We start from the raw sequence: 22,631 nt of genomic DNA, 5'->3' as shown, positions 1-22,631 counted from the left end.
CTTCAGTCACTTCTCAGGAAAAAAAAATCTTTAAATTGCTGTTTCATGTGAGTTTTTGAAAAACAAAATATTTGAAATAGTTCTTGAACTGATTCTCATTAAAATCTATATATACTTTCAAAAGCAGTATCTGACCAAGGCTTCTGTGAATAAAGCACAGTAAGCATGCTGATCTAGATAGAATTTGGGAGAGTTGTGCCACCTATAAATAGAGCTATTTGTGGACAAAATAGCAATTTTGCTATTGCAGCTGTATTTTTGTATCCCCAGATGCTATGTTGCCTAGCTGCATCATTAGAGAGTGATCTCAGATGTTCTGTGTGGTGCTGATGGCACTGATGAACTGCATCAAAGATTGCAAATGGCATTATTACCTGTTTCTCACTTCTCGTTTTCTTATGTATGATAATCATCCTGAGGCAAACTAGGAAAGGATTCCTGACCCATTTTCCCTATTCTTTAGAACAGTATTGGTGTCAGGGTCCTGAAGGTATTGGTAGGCCTTAATGACCCTGAGTATTAGGGTCATGGAAAAGGGCATAAGTGTTCTGTCCCTTTGTAAATCAAAAGTAGGCCTTTACGACATCAACATGTAAAGGTAAATTTTCAGAGTTAAGTGCATCATGAGAACATCTTGTTATGTTTTTTCATTTGTTAGGTCTCTAAAATGAGTTGAACATTTCTTGTATGAACAAGAAAAGGATTGAGCTTGCTTAGATTTGCTAGATGAAAAACTGTTTGAGATTGTGATATATGCAGTGCTATAACAGAAGGAAATTGGTTCATATAGTTAAAGTAAATTTCCAACTTCATGCTTAGATCCAAAAAGGCACCGAAGCATGGTGGTGATTAGTACAAACCCCTGTTTTCGTAGTAGTTTTCATGGTATCGAATGTTAGCTGTATTACATGATGCATGGACTTGAAATAATCTTTGGATAAAATTTGGACATAAGACATTTTAGGAGGAAGAACTAGAATTCAGGTATCTCTTTTTTTTTTTTTCTGGTGGGTACTGTAATCAAAATATAGTTCTCTTTCTTTCCTAGCTTCCTTTATTTAAAGTATTCTTATGTCTTCAAACTTCAGTGGCCACAAAAGAAGAGGTTGAGAATGTTGACCACTCTTGTTTAGCTTGCTGGATAACTCTTTCTCTTGTGGTGGGAGAGATGTGGTCAAACAGAAAATTCCTCTTGACTCTTTTACACTTTAGGTTAATTCTATGACTTTCCATCATCTGTAGATGAACTGTCAGATACACTTACCTAGCTTCTATGTCGGACTACTAAGGCTTATAAAATATGCTCAATATGCTCTGATAACAGCAGTGTTGTTTCTAGAAGCTGAAATCTGATCTGGAGGTAGCATAGCTTCACTGTGTTACTGTATGACAAGAACTGAAGATATGGTGCAGGCACACCAAGTACTGCTGCTTTGATCCTGAAGGACTGATACTGTCTGTTTTTCTTCCATTTAACTTTATCTCAGTTTTCCATTTTCCAAATAATGAATAGCTGACTGTACTGTATATGGGGAATGGGGTGGAGAATTTACATCACCTTATTCTGGGGCCCTTTTTAGTTTTCCTACCATCTTGACTTACCAATGTCCTTGGTGCCAGGGCTGCTTACTGAGCAGGGAAGCTGTAGGCCCTTAGTGTCTTTGAGAACTTCACTGCTTTACAAAATGTTGAAGTCGGCTACTGACCCCGAAAGCTTTAGGTGTGGGCAAGTGTTGAAAGAGAAAAAGAGAACAGATGGAAACTGATAGACATCCCACTGCTGTCTCATTTCCTTGGGAAACCAGGCTAAAAATAAGTTGAAAACTCAAGGACTGATACATCGCTGTGAGTGAGTGCCCAGTTTCCTTGGCAGTCATTCTCACTCATCCAAGAAACCTTTAGGTGAACTCAAAGACCTATACTTCTGTGAACTGGAACTAAAAGGACAATCTATTGTTTCAACCAAAGGTGAATATCTTTGGAATACATGTATTCACTGTGTAGAATACAGAGAAATACATTTGAGCCAAATGCAAAAGGCGTTGGTGTGTGTCAGAGCATGTTGGGTGCATACCAAGAGTTAGTGAATGATTTATAGTGAAGTGTTTCCCTTCCTTACCATTATGAGCAATATGATAATGTTCTTGGTGGTCTATTAGCTTCAGTCTTCCCTGTTTTGGCTGTCCACTGTGGACCAGCTTGCTGACTTCAGACTGCTGTGCTTAGAAGGACGGTACGGCTCAGAAATGAGGCTTGTGAAGGAAGCAAACCAGTTTGTGTAGTCTAGAAAGCATACATGTAATTAATGTTTGAGTAGTGGTAATCTAAATGGCATGATGTGATCTTCTGAAAGTATCTGGACATAATTATAACACCTGTCATCTTTTAGTTTGGCTTTATTCCTTATTTATCATTCTTAATTTTCTTGATGTGAGTGAAACAGGAGCATCCATACTTCATGCTCCCAGATGTAAGTGTGCGGAACTACCTGGGTGGAACGAGCTGTAGTGTATTTTACCACGCATTCTGCCAAGGAAATGGTGCAGGCATTTCGCAGACAATCAATTGTGTGCACAACGCTTGAAAATTCCTCCTCTGCAATCTAAATGACTACTCTCATCACATTATGATACATTCAGTTTGAGAATTGTTTCTGTAATATTACTGTAAATAACTCAACCCTGAATTCTGCAACTAAACATGCTTTGATGCCGTTGTGTTTTAACTGGCTTTAGAAAACCAGCAGGGTTGAACTGAACAAAATTACCTTTTGGTATAAATTGCTGTAATATTTTTCTCTGGACCTGAGATGAAGGTAGCTGTAAATATGGTTCTGAAATTATTCTTCTATCTAGAAGTTAAAAATAGAACTTAAAACTCACTCTAGTTCAGTTGCTGTTATGGGAATTGGGGAAGGAATTAATTGAAGTGCTATGACCTGAGTTAAGCAGGGTGTTATATTTAGATGGTCAGACAAGCTTCTTTTAGCCTTAAAGCCTAGAGATCTCAGAAAATTGTATGCAACTTCTAGAAAGTGAAAAGAAATACCCATGTTTGTATTTTTCTAGTATTTACAGGATAGGTGAGATAATTAGAAATTGCAGGAAAATGTGTGGCATTCCAGAGAGAATAATGATTTTTTCAGTGGTTTGCCTAAGGGCTTTTGATACCAAAATAGTAACAAGATTCCAAGTACAAAGAAGGTTGATTTAATATTTCTTTAGGGAACTAAAGAATATGTCCTGAAGAATATGTAACAATCTGCTTGAGACAAGGAAATGTGAACCCAAAGACATTTTCTAAATACTACATTCTTCCAAGCATTCACATACAATTGCATGATTGCCAGTGACAATCGCATTCAATTGTTAAAGAAAAATTCTGGCTGCATCTTTGAACAGATGGGTAAAAATGGGGTATGTATTGAGGCCAGAATAAATTGGCTTGCTTTGAAGAGGTCATCAGATTACAATAATCTTCACTAGCCAAAACAGACCATTAGACATTTGGAACGATACCCAGGACTTTTTTTTTTTTTTTTTTTTAAATCTGATCCTTTAGAATATCCAGCTAACTTGTAGAGGCTGTACTCAAGCCAATGACGTCTGTATTGGACATGAGATTTTCCTGTTTGAAGGTAGGGTTTAGAGATCATAGGCAACTAATAGCTGAAGGGATGCAGCAAATCTAAAAATGAAGAACAAACAATGGAAGTATTCCATATGAGTTTCTGTGGAATTTGTAGAATTAGTCATTCTTGACACTTCCATATGCAAAATGTAAGTAATGCTTAGCAGCTGTTCTGAAAGAGAATTTACTTGAAGTTCTGTTTCATGAAACTTTTGTTTGTTCCTGTTCATTAAAAATATTTTGTTCTACTTCTTTTTTTCTCTTGACTAAATGTTGTGCTATCTCCAGTCTATAATGCAAGAAGCTGGAATGCATCTGTGAAGCTGCTTAGAGGCTTAGGCTGTAAATGGATTTTGCAATTTGAAGTAGAAAATCTAAGAAAAAACATTCGATGTCATACACTGTATCTATTTAGTGCTGTTCTTTTTAAAATTAAGGATATTAGTTTTAAAAAAAACCCATCCATTTTTGCTTAAATTTTCTCTGTATTTTCTAAAGAAAAGGAGAATCATAGAATGGTTCTGTGCCTGCATTGTTCCATTCCAGTACTACAGTCTTAGACCCTTTGGAGTCTACCTACATGAAGGATAGGGAAGTCAAAGTTTGACAGTCTGTAGAGGGATCTTTGATGGTTTTTTATGCATAAATTGTGCATGCAGTAAATATCCTATACCAAACACACTTTTTTGTGTCAGTGCACATTTATTCTCCCCAAAGAAAACAAAACAATTAATTGATGCCATACATGGAAGGGCTGTGGTCCAGGAGTCTTATCACTGTGCTGGAACAAGGCAGTTCAAGCACAAGGGAAGTTCAGGAGCAGGGGCTGTGTATTTTGACATGAACTCTGACTTTATCATGTATGTCATGGGCTGTGAATGTGCCCTATTTTATCTTTCCTTTTCTTCTTTTATTTTTCAGATAAATCTGTTAGGAACATGTGTGATAGTGATATTGTTATGCTCCAGTGTGTTTTAATAGCTACCAGCCAACAGTTTTTTTCATTCCATGCAATTGCAGGTGCTAGCCAGAGATTCATAAATCTTCCTCTTCCTTGCTCAATGTTCCTGTTTCCATTTTTAGTTCATCTCTACCTGCTATATCACCTTATAGAGAGATTGGATCAGACATTCAATAATACTTGCATTGCAAATGCACAAAGAAATGCTGTCAAGTGGTATAAGTATATTCTTGCAAACTTAATAAAAACAGAGCCAAAGGGATTCTCCATCTTTTACCAGTGTAATGAATCTGTGTGCTTTTTAGCGCCAAAGTAACTTTTATGAATTCATTTAAACTTATTTCTCCACGAAATTTGATTTTAATGTTCCTTGTCATTAAAGAAATATATTTTTTAACTTTTGAAAAGGTAGCAGGCAAAAACATTTAATTTTGAAACCTAAAAAAATGCTAGTAGGTTTGAGCTCTGGAAGTAGATCTGTTTCACCATTCTGTCTTCCTTTTGTTAATCAATATAACGACATTTGTCTCCAAACTGTATTTTAATTTGTATTTACTTGCATTGCATTTAGAGAAGTGCATATTAAGTATGAGCAATTTTGTTCTTGGTTGACAGTTTATTTAAAATAAGTTTTCTTTGTTTGTCTAGCTGCAGAGCATTAACAGTGCCAGCCTATTTTGTCATATAGCAAGAATATTTTTTTTTTAAAGGTTTTTTGAATGATTCAGTTACCAAGTGCATTGTGGCTCTACGCTTGACTGTGGTGGTGAAAGTGAGTACCTGCATGCCTGTGGGAAGCCATGCAGACAACTTCCCATGCTCGGGGAAAGGGAAATGCATCACCAAGCCAGATGAGGTAAGGTCAGCTTATCAAGACATTCCTGTAATGTGGCAATTCCATGGTAATTTAAACACAGGGCAAATTGTACTTGGTCCTTGGTGTGTACATACCTTGCAGATGTGTAACAGGCTTTGAAAGCTCACAGATGTTACTAAATGACAACAGTATCTATCTGCTATACCTGAAAATCAAGCACTTGAAGTAAGAAAATAACAGATACAAGATGCAAATATTCACACCCTGCCCTGGCAACAAAAACAACTGCTCAAATCAGGTATAAGGGAGTTTGTACTACATCTTACTGTCACCGTAGAAGGAAGTTTCTTTAAAAGAGGACCACGGCGTGGGCACTTGGGATCTCCAATCTCCAGTCCAATGTGCTCAGATTTGTTAAATTTTCAACCTTGTCTTAGGCTTTAGGTGTGCTTTAATCTGGTACTTCTTCCTCCATGTCTTAGTAATTGCTCACTCAGAATAGACTGACCAGTGCAATGGAATTACCTGACCATAATTATGAGAAGAAACAGAATGGAGTGATTTGGTAGTGGTTGCAAGTTTTCCTGTACAGCTTTCTCCTTTACATAATACTGCATTGAGGGATTACAATGGCAATTCCACTGCACGCTGGGGATTTTGTGTGATCTAGCAACACAAGAAAATAAGAACCAAATCTGTCAAATTTGCAGTCTGTATTCTGCTTTTACAAAGCCAGACTGGGCTTTTGGGATTTAGATGCTTCTATACATGTTATTTTTTATTTCATGGATTAAAAGTCATTTACAGCACAAATATGCATATTTAATCTTTGGTTTTATTAATATTCATTTGGGAGATAAAAGCAGTAGTAACTGTTGAGTAAATATTAACAGCTGTGAGCCTGCTGTGAACACAAAAAATTTGGCATATTGAGTGAATTCACTTTTAGTTCATCTGCTACCATTTTCTGATTTAAATTCTCAATAAGCATGTTTAAAAGAAAAATGGTGTTTTGGATTGTAACAACAATAATTAAATTGCCACAGTAATCTATACATACATGGCAGTACTAACATCTGGAATAATTATCTGTTTTATTTCTCAAAAATGAATTTTATAAAATGCTTGAGGTAATGTGGGAACATAATTATTGCAAGATGAATTTAGAAATTAATGCTACTTTACTATACCAGCTGGCTAGTATCCAAATAAATTATTCATTTGGATACGGTGTTCTGTTTCCTAGTCCAGTTTATTTTTTTACTTTGCTGTAATTTTTATTTTATAAATTCAGTATTTTGAATTTGACTTACATAAATAATATGCTCAAATTTCCTATGTATAACAGCATATCAAAATATTGTCTTTTTCCAGTTTTTGTCAATTGGAGAGATAAAGCTTTTGATAGATTGCCTTATTTTGTGTATTTTCATGTTGTTTGTCCAATTTTATGACTGTAATTTCTTTCTCTTGTTGCATGTCAAGTTCCAAAATAAAAATAAATTTCTTCCTGTACCTATGCAGAAAAATTAATGCTTTTCTGTATTAAGGGAAAGGCATATATGGCCTGTAATAATTATCCATGTGTTATTTATCTTCTAAGATGTGGCAGATAAAGTAAAATTTTCTTTAAAAAAAGACAGACAGATTGCCTTCAAAGCAAGAAAGAGAAGCAATTACCTAACTCAAAAAAAAGATAAACCAGTATCTGTATGTTCCCACCTGTAATCTTGACATTGGAAGCTTTATATGTTAAAACTAGAACAGTTAACGATGAAAGAGCCCCGCCTTGTGCACATGCAGTCTGCTGTTTTCGCTGGCAAGTGAATAGAAAAATTTAAGACTGTTCGTATCTTTCCCCTATTCTTTCTCTGAACCCATTAACAGGAAAATTTATTAAGGCAGTGTTTGTGGTGTAACATGTACTAGGCTGTAGTTGACCGAGACCCTATGGCTGAAGCTGTGGGACACAGAAAACATGTCCAAATCCACTTCTGAAGAGTATCTATCGATTAATGGCAGTCAGAGATCTGGAATTATCAGGATTCTCAATATTTCTAAATATAAAATAATATATAAAAATTAATGTAAATATACTTATATGATGATAAAATATATTTATCTATCTTCAAATAAAAACTTCAGAAACGCAATTACTTCTATTTTTGCTGTTGCAAACTGCTCCTGAATTTTCTAGAACTTAAACAAAGGAGGAATGCTCCCAGTGATCCTCTCAAATGCCATCACACCTGTGCTAGATAGCCTGCTGGGCTGGGGCAGCTTGCTAGAACATCAAATACAGCAACCAAAATGTGGGTAATTCATATCCAGCGTCCTACTCCAGGGGGAATCAAAATTCCAAGTTGTTTTTTTGTCTGTACTGTGTTTTTAAATCCGTGAGCTTTCCTTGCCCTTTAGCCTATTATAGGTGCATCAGAGAACTCCAGACAGGAAACTGTTACATGCCCAGCATAAGATAAAAATAGAAGGTGCATATTTCATTAAGTAGAATGTTTTTGCCATTGTTTAACTCAAATTATGTGAGATGTGCCCTAAAATATCTTGGTGATTTCCCTAACGATGGAGCAAGCAGCTGCCAAAATTGCATAATTGACACGACAACCATTGAGTCTGTTTCCCACGACACACTTTTTGCAGAACATAAACTTTAATTTTCTTTAAATTTAAAACATGCCCTTTGTGATTTGCTGTTTGTTTTTATCCATAATTCATTCTGTTTTGCACAATCTAGTCTTGCAGGATGCAACTTCTTAGAAGAATGAATAAAAGGCCTAATGCCATGAGCAAGCTCAGAGCTCTGCTGGCTGTAGTCATTGCTTCCAGAGCCAAGAAGATTAATGGTTGTCTTTGGGGTTTTATGTACTTCATAGTTTTATTTCAAATCTAGTAGAATGTAAAAGAATGTAGGAACACATCTGCTTAATGGGAAATTTAAATGTAATTAACAATCTGCAGTGATAGAAGCACAGGGGCATAGTGTTATGTACAGAGTGCATGTAACTATAAAAAAATGAATTCTGGTTTAACCTGGGAATCTTGGCCAGTTTTACTCATTCCTTGCTACTATATAACTTGAATTCTATTCAGCTAGATGCTTTTTATAGAGTGTGGTTATGAAAAGCAAATAATGCTAAGTTTTGTTTTCAATTCTTGTTGCTTTTGAAAGGAACATAAAATTCATCACTTTGAGCAAAGTTCTGTGAAGCAAGGTGATGCTGAGCCCAGGTGATGCCTTTTCCTTCCTTTATATGAATTTTGTACCTGTTTTGCTGCCATGCTTGCCACTTGTCCACAAGGGAAGCAGGAATGTGTCAGAAGTATAACACTGGTCTTGGCATCATCACAATATAAATACCACTCTCACATTCATGTGCTCAGCTTTACACCAGGATAAGTTGTCCTCAAAACAGTTAGCAGTTGATGGAAGAGAAAAGTTTTGCTGTTAACCCAAAGGGGAGAGATTTGTCTGGTGTGAATTTCTGATTTCATGTAAGATTTTGAAGTGAACTTGGGCTATCCATTGATTGTGAGTGCCACAATTTTGCTTACGTAAGGGGTTGTTTCTCTCACAGATTGCTCTGTTCCATAACTTTGGCTCTCCAATGTAAAATATGGATGAGCTGACTGTGTAAATATGAGTTTTTACTGCTAGATTTAGAACCCATGAGATTTACACAAAAATATCTGGCCTCTGCCTGCACTGAGAAATAATATATTGAATTGAATAGCAATGGTTTCCATGTCTTCTATGTGGGCTGGAAGCTTTGGAATAGATCCATTTGATAATAATCTATAAAAAGGCAGGTTATAAAACCCCTCATGTATACCTGAAGGTATGCTGTCCTGCATATGGACTTGTTTTCCTAAGTATGTTCTGAAGTATGTAATTATCATACAACATTTTGCTTAAATATTGTAGCAACTCACTGTGAGTTGTACTAAATACTGAAAGTCTTTCTCAGTAAGAGAGAGTAGCCTCTAGTTTTGTTCTGGTCATCTTAACAGCTCCTTTGCTATAGTAAAAAAAAGCATTTATTACTCTGCTTAATTAGAATGGCAAAAAGTATATTCCAACTATATTTATAATATGGTATAGGTTGGATAATAGCAAATTATTTAAAAAAATTATTTTATTGCCACCCAAAATCATAAGATAGATTTGCACTTAAGTAAAATACACAGATGATCTCTTGATTGGTAGTAGATCATTTTGGAGTTCTAAGTGATATTAATTCTAGCATTGTGGCGGTCAGTTTTCCTGAAATATACTAGTACATGTTATCTATTCAGGAAAAAAAAATAGTATCAGTTGGGGTAAGTGATGATAACCTAATCTTCTCCATAGAATATGGTTATGGAATATGGGTAAGAATATGAATAACTTGTCAGCATCTCAGAACTGTTATCTGTCATTAGACATTTCAGGTTGAAGTGGTACAATGCCTTTCTTTTGCAGCTTTCAAAACCCATTTTGTTAACTACTCTTTATGGTAAATTGATCCCTATATCAAACTCTTAGATATATTATCTGGGTTTTTTTTAACTTCCTATTTCATCATTATTGTTGAAGCAATGACTGATTGTTGCATTGTTGAAATGTATTAATACTTACTTTGTAATGATGAGCTTTTAGTACAGGCAGAACCATGCTGCTTGTGTCTCTGTAGACAGCTCGTGAATTATCTTTAAAGATGGTTACTGTGCTATGCAAGTATAGTAATTTTGACTCTATTTTGCTCGCCTGTCTTTCCTTTCTGTTGAACTACAGCCTTGTTTGGAAACCTGTCACTGGTGATGTGTGAGATATTCAGAGCTCTTTTGTGAAGAGGCTTGGGTAAATTCCAGAACATGTGTAGACTGTACACTTAAGAAGGGCTTCTGGCACTCCTGATAAATAACATACTCATCATTTTGAATTTTGAAGATGTATCATATTTATTCTTGTATAACTCTACCAGTGTGATATTTGTAAGGAAGAGTGAAATCTGGAGTTTACTGAATGAAGTTTTTTATTTATGTGAAGATGATTCTTTTCTACTTAAGTCACAGCTGTTTATTCATATGAAGCAAAACCAAGTAAAAATAGAAGCCCCCATCTCTTTGTTTCTAGTTCCATGCGTGTTCTGCACTTTGCATTCCAGTGTTTGTGCATGGGACAGCTGCATTCCAGCACTAAAGATCCAGCTTTCAAACAGATGAGAGTGAGTGATGTTGCCATCTAGTGTTTAATGAACAAAGATTCAGATGTAATCTAAATGCGTACTACAGATGAGAGAGCTTTCCTTGCTTCTTTTTTTGGAGATTTCCTTGACAATCTTAGTGACCTAAAGATTTTTTAAATCTGATTTTAATTATTTTATTTCCAACAAAAATGTGCCATATCATGCCTCCTGTAGGTACTTTAAACCTTTAACAGGTGTAGTGGTCTTGATTTTTATTAAGCATTTCCAACCTTGGAAAAGGTAGTGAATACATTCAGAAGAAGACATATTTTAACAGAATTGAAAGAGGGTGTTACTGCTGGAGCACCACAGAAGTGAGCCTCTGAGAGCCCGTCATGTAAAGCATGCATATTTGTGGGAGGATTTTGTTGCAGTAAATCTGCACATTACTGATTCTGACAGTTATTTCTGCCTATAAATCTAATTTCTGGAATGGAAGAAAAATTCATAATGATTTCGATATTATGGATCTGATCCCAGCCTCCTTGTTGAGATGAAATGACCCAACATCATTAAAAATTTGAGCTGAAGAATTGGTGTGGTTTAGTATTTCAAAGAGTAACTTTGTTCGGTTGATGTATTGATGTGATGGCAACTACTGTTGTTATGAACAGGAAAACTGAACCATCTTTTTTGTGAGTGTGTTAAATGAAAGCATCATATTTGAAAATTAATTGTGAAGTACATATCCTGTTTCTTTTTAGGCAACATTTTTTTGTGAGTGTGAAGATGCATATAAGGGTTCCCTGTGTGAAGAATTTGATGCCTGTCAGAGCCAACCTTGCCAGAACAACGCAACCTGCACTGATGTAGCACAGAAACACGACAGAAGCAATTTCACCTGCAGCTGCCTGCCTGGTAGGTTTTGAAATACGCCTTGAATAATGCATCTTTGCTTGACATTTGATGCATATCTTTTTGCCATGCAGTGAACTGTGCAACTTCAGACACTAGAACAGACAGAAAATGCAACAACAGCACGAGGGCAGTGGATGGTTCTTCATCAGTGAAAAATGCCATTGAAAGCACACATCTGAACCTTAACCTCATGAGGGAATTAATCATAACTAATGGAACTTTACCTACTAAAAACACAGGAGCAAAATTTAGTTTATATCAGCTTTTTCTTTATCAGGTTTTTTTTTTTTTCAGAACTGTTCTGTGACCACCACACATAAGCTTAGGTTTAGCTTTTTGGTTTTTTTAAAATAATTCATAATTTTTTAAAATACCAAATGTCCAATGTCATTCAAATGGCTCAATCATTGTTAACCTTAAGTGGTTTGTGTTTCTACCCATAATTATTTAATCCTCCAAAATTTGTGTCCACACACTAAAAACCAGTCAGGAAAACTAACTGTTTTCATTTAATTTCTAAAAAATATTCATTTAATATGAACAATATTAAAGAAAATTGTAGATAAGAGTTTAATTATCTCATATGTCTCCATATGCAATTTTCAGAAACATTTGTATATGAATATGATCATGTTTCCCAAATTCTGGTAGAAGAAAGTGTTATGAAGTTAAATATCAGCACAAGGTGCAGAGGTGTAATGATGCTTAATGTGTATGTCACCAAGAAACTGCTTCCCCCCCCCATGGTGATTGTTTAGTACCTCTGCATTTCTAGTCCCTGCAACATATTTGGGATGCTATTCCTGAATCATATTCTCTTTCAGATTGAGAAAACATGCACTATAGGTGGTAATAAGATAGGACATACTTATTTTTATAAATCTGTCATAAGATATTATCTCTGATGAGTTTCCCTGAAAGCTGTAATGACAATTGCAGGAAGTCCAATTCTTGTAGAAAGATTCAGAGCAGCACAATCATTTCTGTCTTCCTGCCAGAGCAGCACAATCATTTCTGTCTTCATGCCACATTCTTCTGGATACGTGTTGAATTCCAGGGTAGTTTTGAACCTTCACAAGCTTGGTAACAGTTCAAAGATGGAAGAATGTTTAAATGAGTTAACCATATTCAATACTGTGTTACAGTTCATAAAAATAATCAACTGAAGGTGAGAACTAGAAAAGCTGTGAACCCTATAGATGAAAGAAGTCAGTGGATGCAGTCTTCTCTAATACTTCATTGTTGGTTTTGTACAATTTATGTGAATTTGAGACCAGTTAGAATTACAGAAAATCACTAGTTTTCCAGAGTGAAGCTGACATCCCTTCCTCCAAGTGCTTCAACACAGTCAAGAGGATCTGCCATATGAGACCACATTTCTGGCTTTAAACCTCATTTTTTCCCTCCGGTTTAGCTGATTTCATAGAATCATTTTACAATATACAGCAGTTTCTTTTTCAGGTTTTGCATTGCAGAGAATAGTTTTATAATTTAGCTCTCCTTAGCATATAAAGGTGGAAGTTACACAGAAAGCCTTATAGATGCTTTTCTGTAGTAGTGCTGTAGCAACTCTAATAATCTGTGTTGACAGCCATTTTATGGTGACATCATAAATTTAAATAGGTATGGGTATTACTCTGCCCAAAACACATGCAAATTTTAATTTTGATTGTATTAAAAATAATTATTTAATAAAACCATGGGGGTTCCTCCCCCCGGTTGTTTGATTTGGGCTTTTTTCCCCCTTCTTCTTCCTTTTTCTCCTCTGCATCAGAGTCCTCTGTCTCACCTTGGGGTCTTCGTCAATTATAACTGTTCATAGCAGTATTCATCTGGTCATAGCTTACGAGTCTTTAACACCAGCTCTTCAGTTAAACATGCTCATTATGGAAGATATTTATAATTTTTTTTAGGGTTCCTTGTAAAAAGATAAGATGTGTCTGTGTAGCATGTAGTTTTTTCTTTGGTCATGCATCCAAGATATTTTCTTGAAGGTAAATAAAAATTTGAAGAGGGGAATGTGTGGTATTTGTTAAGAAATTTAAGTAGGGAGTGTAGAATAATTTAGATTGTATTTTAAGTTTGTTCATTTTTTGGGGATGTGTTACAGACATCAGACATATGGAACAAAGCAAACTTATGGTCAAATGGTACAGTACACACAATCTGTAGCTTGTGAACTTATAGAAGCTTATTTGGAAGAGTTTGCAACTGTGCTGAGCAGTTCTTCACAGCTCCCACTTAAAATAAACACTCTTTCTGAAGCCCAGAAGTAGGAGCAAATGACAGTCATTTACCATATGCACAAATAATTCATTAGTGTCAAGTTCTGTTTAAAGCCTTGCTAAAGATTATTGACTTGAGATTCAAGTTGCATTTGAAAACTATTCCAAAATGAGTTTATTTTTTTGGTTATATGGGTACTGATGAGGACTCAGCACCTATCACCAATTCACTAGTGATGTCAGAATATTGCTGTTGGTAAAATACAATTGCTATAGTCTTAGGATTCTGCTATTTTTTAATGTTTCTCCAGTGAAGTGTATGTTTTAATTAGAAATCTCATTTTATAAGAAATTAAAAGACTGTCCTGGATTCTATTGCTTATATTGGTTAATTTTATTCAAGAAAAGTAATGGTACTCTTTGGATGGCCGAGCAATATGTTTAGTGATAAACCCTTGTTTTTGCTCCATCTTCTGAACATTGTGAGCTGTTTTGTAGGTTACACTGGAGAGCTGTGCCAGTCAGAGATTGATCATTGCATCCAGCAGCCATGCCAGAATGGAGGTACCTGCTCATCCCACATCCAGGGATTCAGCTGTCAGTGCCCAGAAGGTAAACAGCAAACACCTGTCTAGTACCTTATACAAAGTGCTGTTTTGCGGGGTGTACTTAGTCTCAATTTTCAGTTATATTGACGTGTAGATATGTATATTTAAATGTCTTTTAAACTGTGTCTTAACCTGTAATTGTAAGCAGAAAAGAAAACCAGATGAGAAATCTTGGTATAATCAGCAATAGGATATGAAGTGTTGTAGGAGTTGAGTGTTTCAGTGTATATATATGGTGCAGAAATGTTCTTTCATCCTGCAGTAGAAATGAGGCTCCAGCACAGATGAGAAAGGTGAATTTGAGGAGACTTAGGGTGTGATCTGATTTTTATGTTGTCTGCTAAATGTTTGAGAAAAAGATGCTTCCCTTGTAGTATTTGCACACTTCTGCATATGGGCTGGTTGGCTAAAATGTGTGTAAAAGTAATAACTAAAGGAATTATTTCAATCCCTCAAAGTTTTAATTAATTCTTCTTTACCTTTGGACATATTCCTTTCTTGACATGAAAGCTTCTCACTGATTCTCACTGGTAAACCTTGTAAATGTGAAACAAGGACACCTCAATGCCAGAGTGTGCTTTCATAACACTGTGCTGACTGCAATGACAGATCCCTAAATTGTGCATGAAAAAATTATCATGAGTGGAAGCTTTCAATTATGAAGCCTCCTATTAGTTATTTAGAACTTTGAGCTAATTATACTTCTGTCCTTCCTTGATCTGTGGATGTTGGTTTTGTTCTGCCAGCACCTTAATGCTGGCTCTAAGGTTGCAAGTCTTTGATAACTGCTTTGGTAATATCTACTTGCTTAATAATGAACATTATTTGTAGTTTCTTCAGGCTGATTCCTTGCTTTTCGAGAGTGCTATTCTTTAACACTTAACTGCTGTGTTGAAACACAGACACTGACACATTGACAACCGAGCAGATCCTGCATGTGAAAAAAATTTGTAAATTTTTTCCCTTATAAATAGTAGTGAAATTCAGGAGAAAAATACAAGATGTTAGAATTGGTCAAAAATTTACTTGTGATTTTCTTAGGAAATCTGTTCAAGAATCTTTAAGGATGCTGCGCAGGAAATTATCTTTCCAGTAATGTTGGGAAAAGCAGCTGCTGGGATATTTGGTTGTTTATATCTGCCATATTTGTTTCTGTGTGTGGCTCATTAATTGCCCTCTCCTGATGACCTGTTAACGAATATGCTGATCATACCTCAGCTTCTCTCCTGCTGCCTTGGTGATGCTGCCCACAGAATAGGGTCACTGGTTGGCTGAGGTCCCTGGAGGGCTCTGCTGGGCTGTGCCAGGCACTGTGGCTGTGCTGTGGTGCCAGTAGCAGCTCTCAGTGCCCTGCTAATGCCACCCTGCCTTGGGCGCTGTGCAAGGCTGTGGCCGCTCTCTGGCTCCAGGATCCCGTGCCAGTGGCAATTAGCTGTGAGGGGAGCGGGGCCGGCTGCCAGCTCGGCCTGGCCCACGGCCCTGGCGCGGCCGCCAGCAGCAGCGCTGCTCCTGCAAATGCACCTGCTGCCTGTGCCAGGGCCCCACGCTGTGCCCCTGTGCCGTGGGGAGCACAGGACAGGGAAACCTCCCCTCCACCTCCCTCTGGAGCCCTCTCCCCAAGGAGACTGATGGAGAGGTTCCTGCTGTGCCACTGCTTGGTGTGCGGAATTCCCACCAGCAGCAGCTTTGTGCTGCAGGAGAAACAAGTCACTGGTGCCCCTTCTCTGTTTGCTCATGTTTGGATATCTCTATGTTAAGCTACTTGATTCCTCAGTCTTGTTGCCTGCTTTGTTCCTTGGATATTTACCTTCTGCTCCTTTCTTTTCCATTGATCTGTACTTGTGTTTGATAAGTTTCCAATTGTTTCTGTTTTGTGCTCTGCTTTAAGTAGGCTTATTTTGGCACTGTTATTGTACTATCATAGTGTTTAGGCTGTATGCGTTGCTTTTTTCCTTCTTGGCACATTGGTATCATTTTCTTAGTATTCTGGTCTTTTTGTTTGTTGGCACTTCTTTTTTTATTATGTGTCACAAGCTTGTGCCCCTTTTCTGCTTGGAATCTTGAGGTTTTTCTGTGGTTTCTGGACTTGCCTTAAAGACACAATGTGATTTTTGACCTTTCCATAGGAAAGAAAGACCAAAACAGTTTTTTAGCGACTTCAAGAAGAACCTTTCTGCTCCTAGGCCTTGTTGATAAACAAACATGCTTTTTGGGTCATTTTTTTGAAACTTTCTGTACAGAGTTACCAGTTCTAGTCTCCAGTATTATTTCCATGTTTCCGAGAACAGCTATGTTATAGAGCAAAGATGGAATTGGGGGAAAAGCTGTTACTCTGCTTGCTCATTTATGTGTCTGACATGCTCACATGGTATAGATGTTTCCAAAAGGGCTAGGGCAACAAAGGAAAAAGAGTTTTACTGAAATACACTTGTAACTCCCGTTAAAATCAGGTGTTGTACATTGATCTGCATTATTTCCAATGTAGAGAAAGCCTTTGGAGAGGATAGAATGTTTCAGAAATCACTTTCTGGACTGGTGAGGATTATTTCTCTTATAAAGAGTAGTTTTATATTAGTTCCTTGGACCTGAGAAGATCATCCTTAGGTTCACAGGTTCACAGGAACAAATGACACGTGTGCATGGTTGCTCTTGTGTCGGCCTGTGATAACTCAAGAGCAATCTCGAGGTTTCTCTCTAATAGCTGGTGGTTCACAGAGTGTTTCCCATGAAGTTACACCACTGGGCTGTTTCCATGATGAGGGTGAGTGTTGGCAAAGAAGTGGCACTGCCTGTCTGCAGGGGCCCGTCTACTGCTCTGGAGTAGCCTCAGGTCCGTGCTAAGTAATATGGTGTTGCTTTTTCATTTTGTTCTGGAAGGTCTAATGCCAATGAGCTGAAGAATTCAGATATTTCATGGAAGGAAAGAAAGAGTCAATTTAACAAAATGTATTGTCTAAGTTTACTGATGACTGTCCCTTGATCATTCTTGCATCTTTTGAGGTTTTATCCTCTCACAGAGGCATAGTTTTAGAGCTTTTGTTTGGGTTTTGAAGAGACTCAGTAATTTTTGTAAATGCAACAAAGAATAGTTAATTGAAAATTGCAGATGCAGTAACTTGCAAATTTGCCTACCAACCCCCTATTTTCTAATTTAAGTGAGGTCTCTGCTATTCTGCTGTGCTTAATAGTAATCGCTTGTTGAGAAAAAGCTTTTCTTTCTGTAATGCTAATTCAGCACAGTGGGAAAAGGTAGCCAAAGAGCTATGTTTGTGTAGGAACTACAGACTGCAGATATAATATGGCTTGCAGAAAAGGATAAGAAAATATGGCAAGTATCACAAAGGGAAAAGAAAAAGATGGCAGATAAAGGAATGAGATGGAAACAATAAGAATGATCTTGAGATTGTGCATTTCTTTTACAAATGAGATCTCTGGTTCATGAAAAAGCATGTGATAACTGACAGAAGGCCAGATCTGAGGCACTGAAAAAGCAGCCTATTTCAGATGTGAACAATTCATGATGATTCTTTAGACAATTTTACTGTCTTAAGAGTCCTTCAGTAAAGAAAATTTCATTATGCTTACAGATTCCATTTTCCATGGGATGCACTGTAGTTTTTAATATCCAGAATATGTCAGAAAATAAACTCTTATCTGAAGTTGTTGAATCACCTGTACTAAAGAGAAAATTGGATTTTATACTTGAATTTGTAGTGAAGACGCTTAAGCAATACTAAAGACCAAAGAATTCGTTTAAAATTTTGACATTGTTATTGTGAAAAAAGTATTTGGATCTTGTACTTGCTTACAGTGGGGTAAGGATCTTCGACTGTTTTATTAATTTTATGTCAATAAACATACATTTACTAAATATTACCTTCAAATGATTGTGCAAAGAAACTTCTAGACATTCTAAAACCCTATACATAGTAAACATGTGAACTCTAAAATGAATATTTGACATTTCTATTCAGAATTATTCCATCCTTATCACTTTTAAATATCTCCTCTCCTTTTCTTCCACTTATTGTAGTGTATAACAGACTATTGTATTGACAGTAGCATGAATACATTTTATTTGAGCTGACTGGGGAACTGCTCATCAGTTTACAAATTTGGTCACTCCATTTTCTTTACGCTTCTGAGAAGTTTTGTGTATTTCCAAAATACCCTGAAATGGAAGTAAATATACAAATAATAATTGGAAACATTAAAAAATCCTGGTTGGAATAAATAAATGCTGTTACATTAAATTAATAAACAGATATTATTAAATAAATAAACATAAGTTCAGACATGTTGAAGCTAGTTATCCTTACTTACATAGTTATCACATTCACAGAAATCTTTGTTAAAAGTCAAAATAAAAAAACCCAACAGTATGGAAATTGCCTGATTGTGTGGTGAGGAAATGTGTTCCTTCCAGACACAATTTTTTTAAAATTAGATAAAATGAAAGACTTGGTACTTGTGTATGTATTTGTTTTACATATTTTAAAGATTTGGAGACCCTTTGTTCATTTTGCTCGTAAGATAATATTAAAATAATTTAGTAGTGGACTATGGTTTAGAACAAAGCCAGATAATAATGAGCAAAGCGCAGATCCGTTCTAATAAAGAAATAAAATTCTGTTTCAAGATGTTTCTGAAGTTCTGTTCCATGCAAGTTTAATGTCCTGATGATAAGTGCAGATGAACTGCCTTCAGTGTTGTAGGAAAAAATTAATCTTTGATAAAAATAGCCTGCATTCAGCTGGCCAACCCCATAAAACTGGTTTGGGTTCTTGGGCTGTTCATACTAGCTCTGTGTGGAGGTCGCCAGCTTGGACAGAAGGGGCAGAAATATTTTAATTTGGGTTAATATATATTTGAAAAATGGTCATCAGCAATAATGGATGTCATAGCCGTCCTCTAGAACAGAAGAAGACAGAGAGAAAACAGTGCTATGATAAAGAGTTTAACGTATCGATTACTTGAAATTCACATTTTAGGATTGATTTTATTTTACTGTTGACAGTTTGATTTGAGTAGCTAGAGGTAATTACTGCTGGCAACACACTGAGCAAAAGTGTCCTAACATATCTGCAGGTATTTCTAAAAATACTGGAAAGCAATACATTTATGAATGCTCATATTATGATTTCTGTGGTTAGAAAATAGAGTTTGACAGCTATAGAAGACGCTAAGTTGTGATTCATGTGTTGATTTGCAATCGCAGATAGAAAATGCACATTGTCACCATGAATCTTAATTGACTGGGAGAACAGCAGTTACTTGCTGAGATTTAGAATAGTTTAAGTTTCAAGGTTTTCACTCTTTCACTTCGTTGTTCATGTAAAAGCCTTTTTCTCTAGTATATCTTGCAGATGTCATTCTGACTTCTTCAGGTTTACATAGAATAAACCTATTTACGATCTTAACTCCAGGAAACTGGGTCACACAGCTGTTGCATAGGGATGATTTCCCGAGGTTACTGGTGATCACAATGCAGAATTCTTCATATTACCATAAGAGAGTTTAATTTACCTGAAGAACATTTTGTTGTTAATTAAAGTTTTTCATGGCTGTTTAGTTTCTGGTACTTCCCACTAATGCAATATTTTTACCTGGCACTTTCCCAAATTGCTCTTATTTTAAATAGACTTCTCCTTAGTGCTTGAATGGGTTTAGCCTCTATTCATCTTTATCCATAAAGACTTAGTTAGGGTGAGTTTCAATCAAAATCTTACAGCGTTTTAATGATTTCTTGATCCTTCTGATTAGTAACATTTTCTCTTTACAGAATTCTGATTAAATACTTCCTCACAAGACAAATTTCTATAGGGAAAATAATAAATTGCTTGTGTTTCTTTTAGTACTTATTCCCGTATTTCAAAGTTAAAGGTTTTGTAATCCTGAGCCCTAGAAATTCACAACTTAATTTTTCACAAACTTGTAATTCTTGGAATTGGGTCTCATGTAACATTCAGACAAATTAGTTGTTGTACAGGATGTATAAGAGGCACTTACGCAGTGTCTTCAGAAAATGTTTAACTTCCTTGACTTGCACATGGCTCTTTTGCTTTCAGTAGCCAAGTAACTAGAATCCCACCATGATGAGAAATCTGGCTTTTATCCAGAGCTTATCTGTCTCTGAAAACATATTTCTGATCTAGTTTCTATCACTGCCCTGGAGGTCTGTAGCAATTTATAAAGCATATCACCTAACTTAACATTGCTACTCTTCTTGACAACTGGCCAAACGGCCTGATTCGTGTAAGCACAAACATTGTATGGTGTTTTTTTACCAATATAAATATTTTCTACTATTGCCTTTCCCCTTTACCTTCTGTGTCATTCCTTGGTAAATTTTGTATTCAGATTTTTCAAATTACCAGTAGTCTTTGCATTTCAGTCATGTCCCTTTTATACCAGCAATGACATAGATGCAGGGTTGGGTCTATGTTAGCTCTGTTGAAGAGCAGTTCAGAGGATATTTGTCTGCAGATAAACAGTGCTGAATTTTTTTCTCCAGAATTTGATTCTGTTTTCAGCCAATACACCTCTGAATTTGATTGTTAAGGTTATTACTTGCATTATTTGTTTTCAACAATTATACTGATATGGATTTAAATGTACATTCAGAAATGCCAGAATAATAGATTTCCGTATTTTTACTTGGAGTATTCTCAGATATTTGACTCATGCTTGAGATTTGAACTTCCAGAATCACCTAAACACATTTCACAGTGCAGTCAAAGATAGCACAAGGGCAACATGTTTTGGTGTATTTTAAACCTGCATATGTTCTTGAAGTGCTTTGTCACTTGAAACATTAGCCACCTGCCAGTAACGTCCTCTTTGGAGGGTAGATTATTGCAAAGGTTGTAATGAAGCAGCATTAGTGTCATTGTGTGACCTCAGATCTCCTTGATCCTTTTTAATCTGATTTCAGAGTTACTTTAGAGATTTCACTGGACTCCATGGCTGATCCTTCTTTACTCCTTCTGGTAATAGTTAAAAGTCCTTGCAGATTCTTTTAAATCTGACCAAGATTTTGTTATAACAGTACAGGCTTTCTTAATTTGTCAGTGAACCATTGCTGGAATTACATTCTTGATCTTGGGGTTTCTGTTCTTTGCAGTTTCTGATGGTTAGTTATCTACAGGAGGGACCTCTGGTATAGGATTCCACAGTGTTTGTTTTTAGGCTCTCTCTGTTCAATTTTGGTGAGCAGGTGGTCCTGACAAAGCCCATGAAACAGTTGGAGCCACAGGATAGCAAAATGGAGAGGACAGAAGGTTCTTGCCTGTTCTTCGTCTGTGCCCTGCCAGAGCTGATTTTATCTCCTGGTCTGTTGCAGAGTTTGTATGACAAAAATTAAAAGTCCAATCTGTAGGTTATTTCTTCTCTTCTTTCTAGTTACTTTTTTTTTTTTTTCTTAAGTAAACTGGATTGTTTTTTCCATGTCTTTCATTTCATACCTCTGATGTAAGACTTATGGACATCTAATGGAAATGTGACATTGAAAGTCATTTGTCCAGCACCTAATATTTTGAAGATGCCCCTAAAATCCTGCTGCCAATTGTGACCAAAAAATCCTACTTTGTCTGGAACTCACAGAGCAATTGTGACCTCCCCAGATTTTCTTAGTTCCATTAATATAAGTTTGGCTAATTCTGTGACTAGAACTCTGTAGTATGCTCTGTGTGGGTTACTCACTTTTGTTTAATATTCTACTGTAATGTTAAGAGCTTTTTTACAATGTTAAGATATTCCAGGGAAGTTTAAGCCTGAAGAGTGATGGTCTTTACAAATGGACCAAATACTTATTAAAAAAATATATATAATTGAATGGAAAGGACAGTTTGCTCTTTTATTTGGAAGGGTTCAAGAACTGGAATATGCTTTTCTGACTTGCTTTAGGATACAATAACCATGCATTGTGTTACTACATACATGATGTATGTGTATGTATAGATACAAGCTGTAGTTACTTACTGCAATTTATTAGAACATTATTCTCTCCTACATCTGATTTAAAAGTTCCCTTGCAAGAATATCCTTTTCATTATGTCTATTTTTGGCATGGTGTTGCTTCAATAAATCATTGTCTCTCCTGCTAGTGAGAAGTCTGTTCTTGTAAAAGATATTCTTTAAATTATTGAAACTCAATAAACCCATGTTCTGTTTAAGAGGTTGTTACACTTAACATACACGTTAACAGTTAGGAAAAATAGGTCAGTTTTGGCTTTTTTTCTTTTTTTCTAGGCTAGCCAGCTTCTGATCTGTAGAAAATCTCTTCTGCTT

General features: G+C 36.2%; 1 protein-coding gene across 1 annotated transcript in view; it reads left to right on the top strand.

Moving 5' to 3' along the window:
• Nucleotides 1-22,631, top strand: part of DNER (delta/notch like EGF repeat containing) — a 117,573-nt gene that overhangs the window by 71,314 nt on the left and 23,628 nt on the right. The window contains exons 5-7 of the mRNA XM_069024189.1: nucleotides 5,302-5,447; nucleotides 11,356-11,509; nucleotides 14,233-14,346. Coding sequence (XP_068880290.1) covers nucleotides 5,302-5,447; nucleotides 11,356-11,509; nucleotides 14,233-14,346 — 414 coding nt within the window. The remainder of the gene's footprint in view (nucleotides 1-5,301; nucleotides 5,448-11,355; nucleotides 11,510-14,232; nucleotides 14,347-22,631) is intronic.

The sequence above is a fragment of the Aphelocoma coerulescens genome, chromosome 9 (assembly GCF_041296385.1).
Source record: "Aphelocoma coerulescens isolate FSJ_1873_10779 chromosome 9, UR_Acoe_1.0, whole genome shotgun sequence".
Taxonomy (NCBI): Eukaryota; Metazoa; Chordata; class Aves; order Passeriformes; family Corvidae; genus Aphelocoma; species Aphelocoma coerulescens.
The sequence above is the reverse complement of the archived record's forward strand: the minus strand, read 5'-3'. Positions and strand labels throughout refer to the sequence as shown.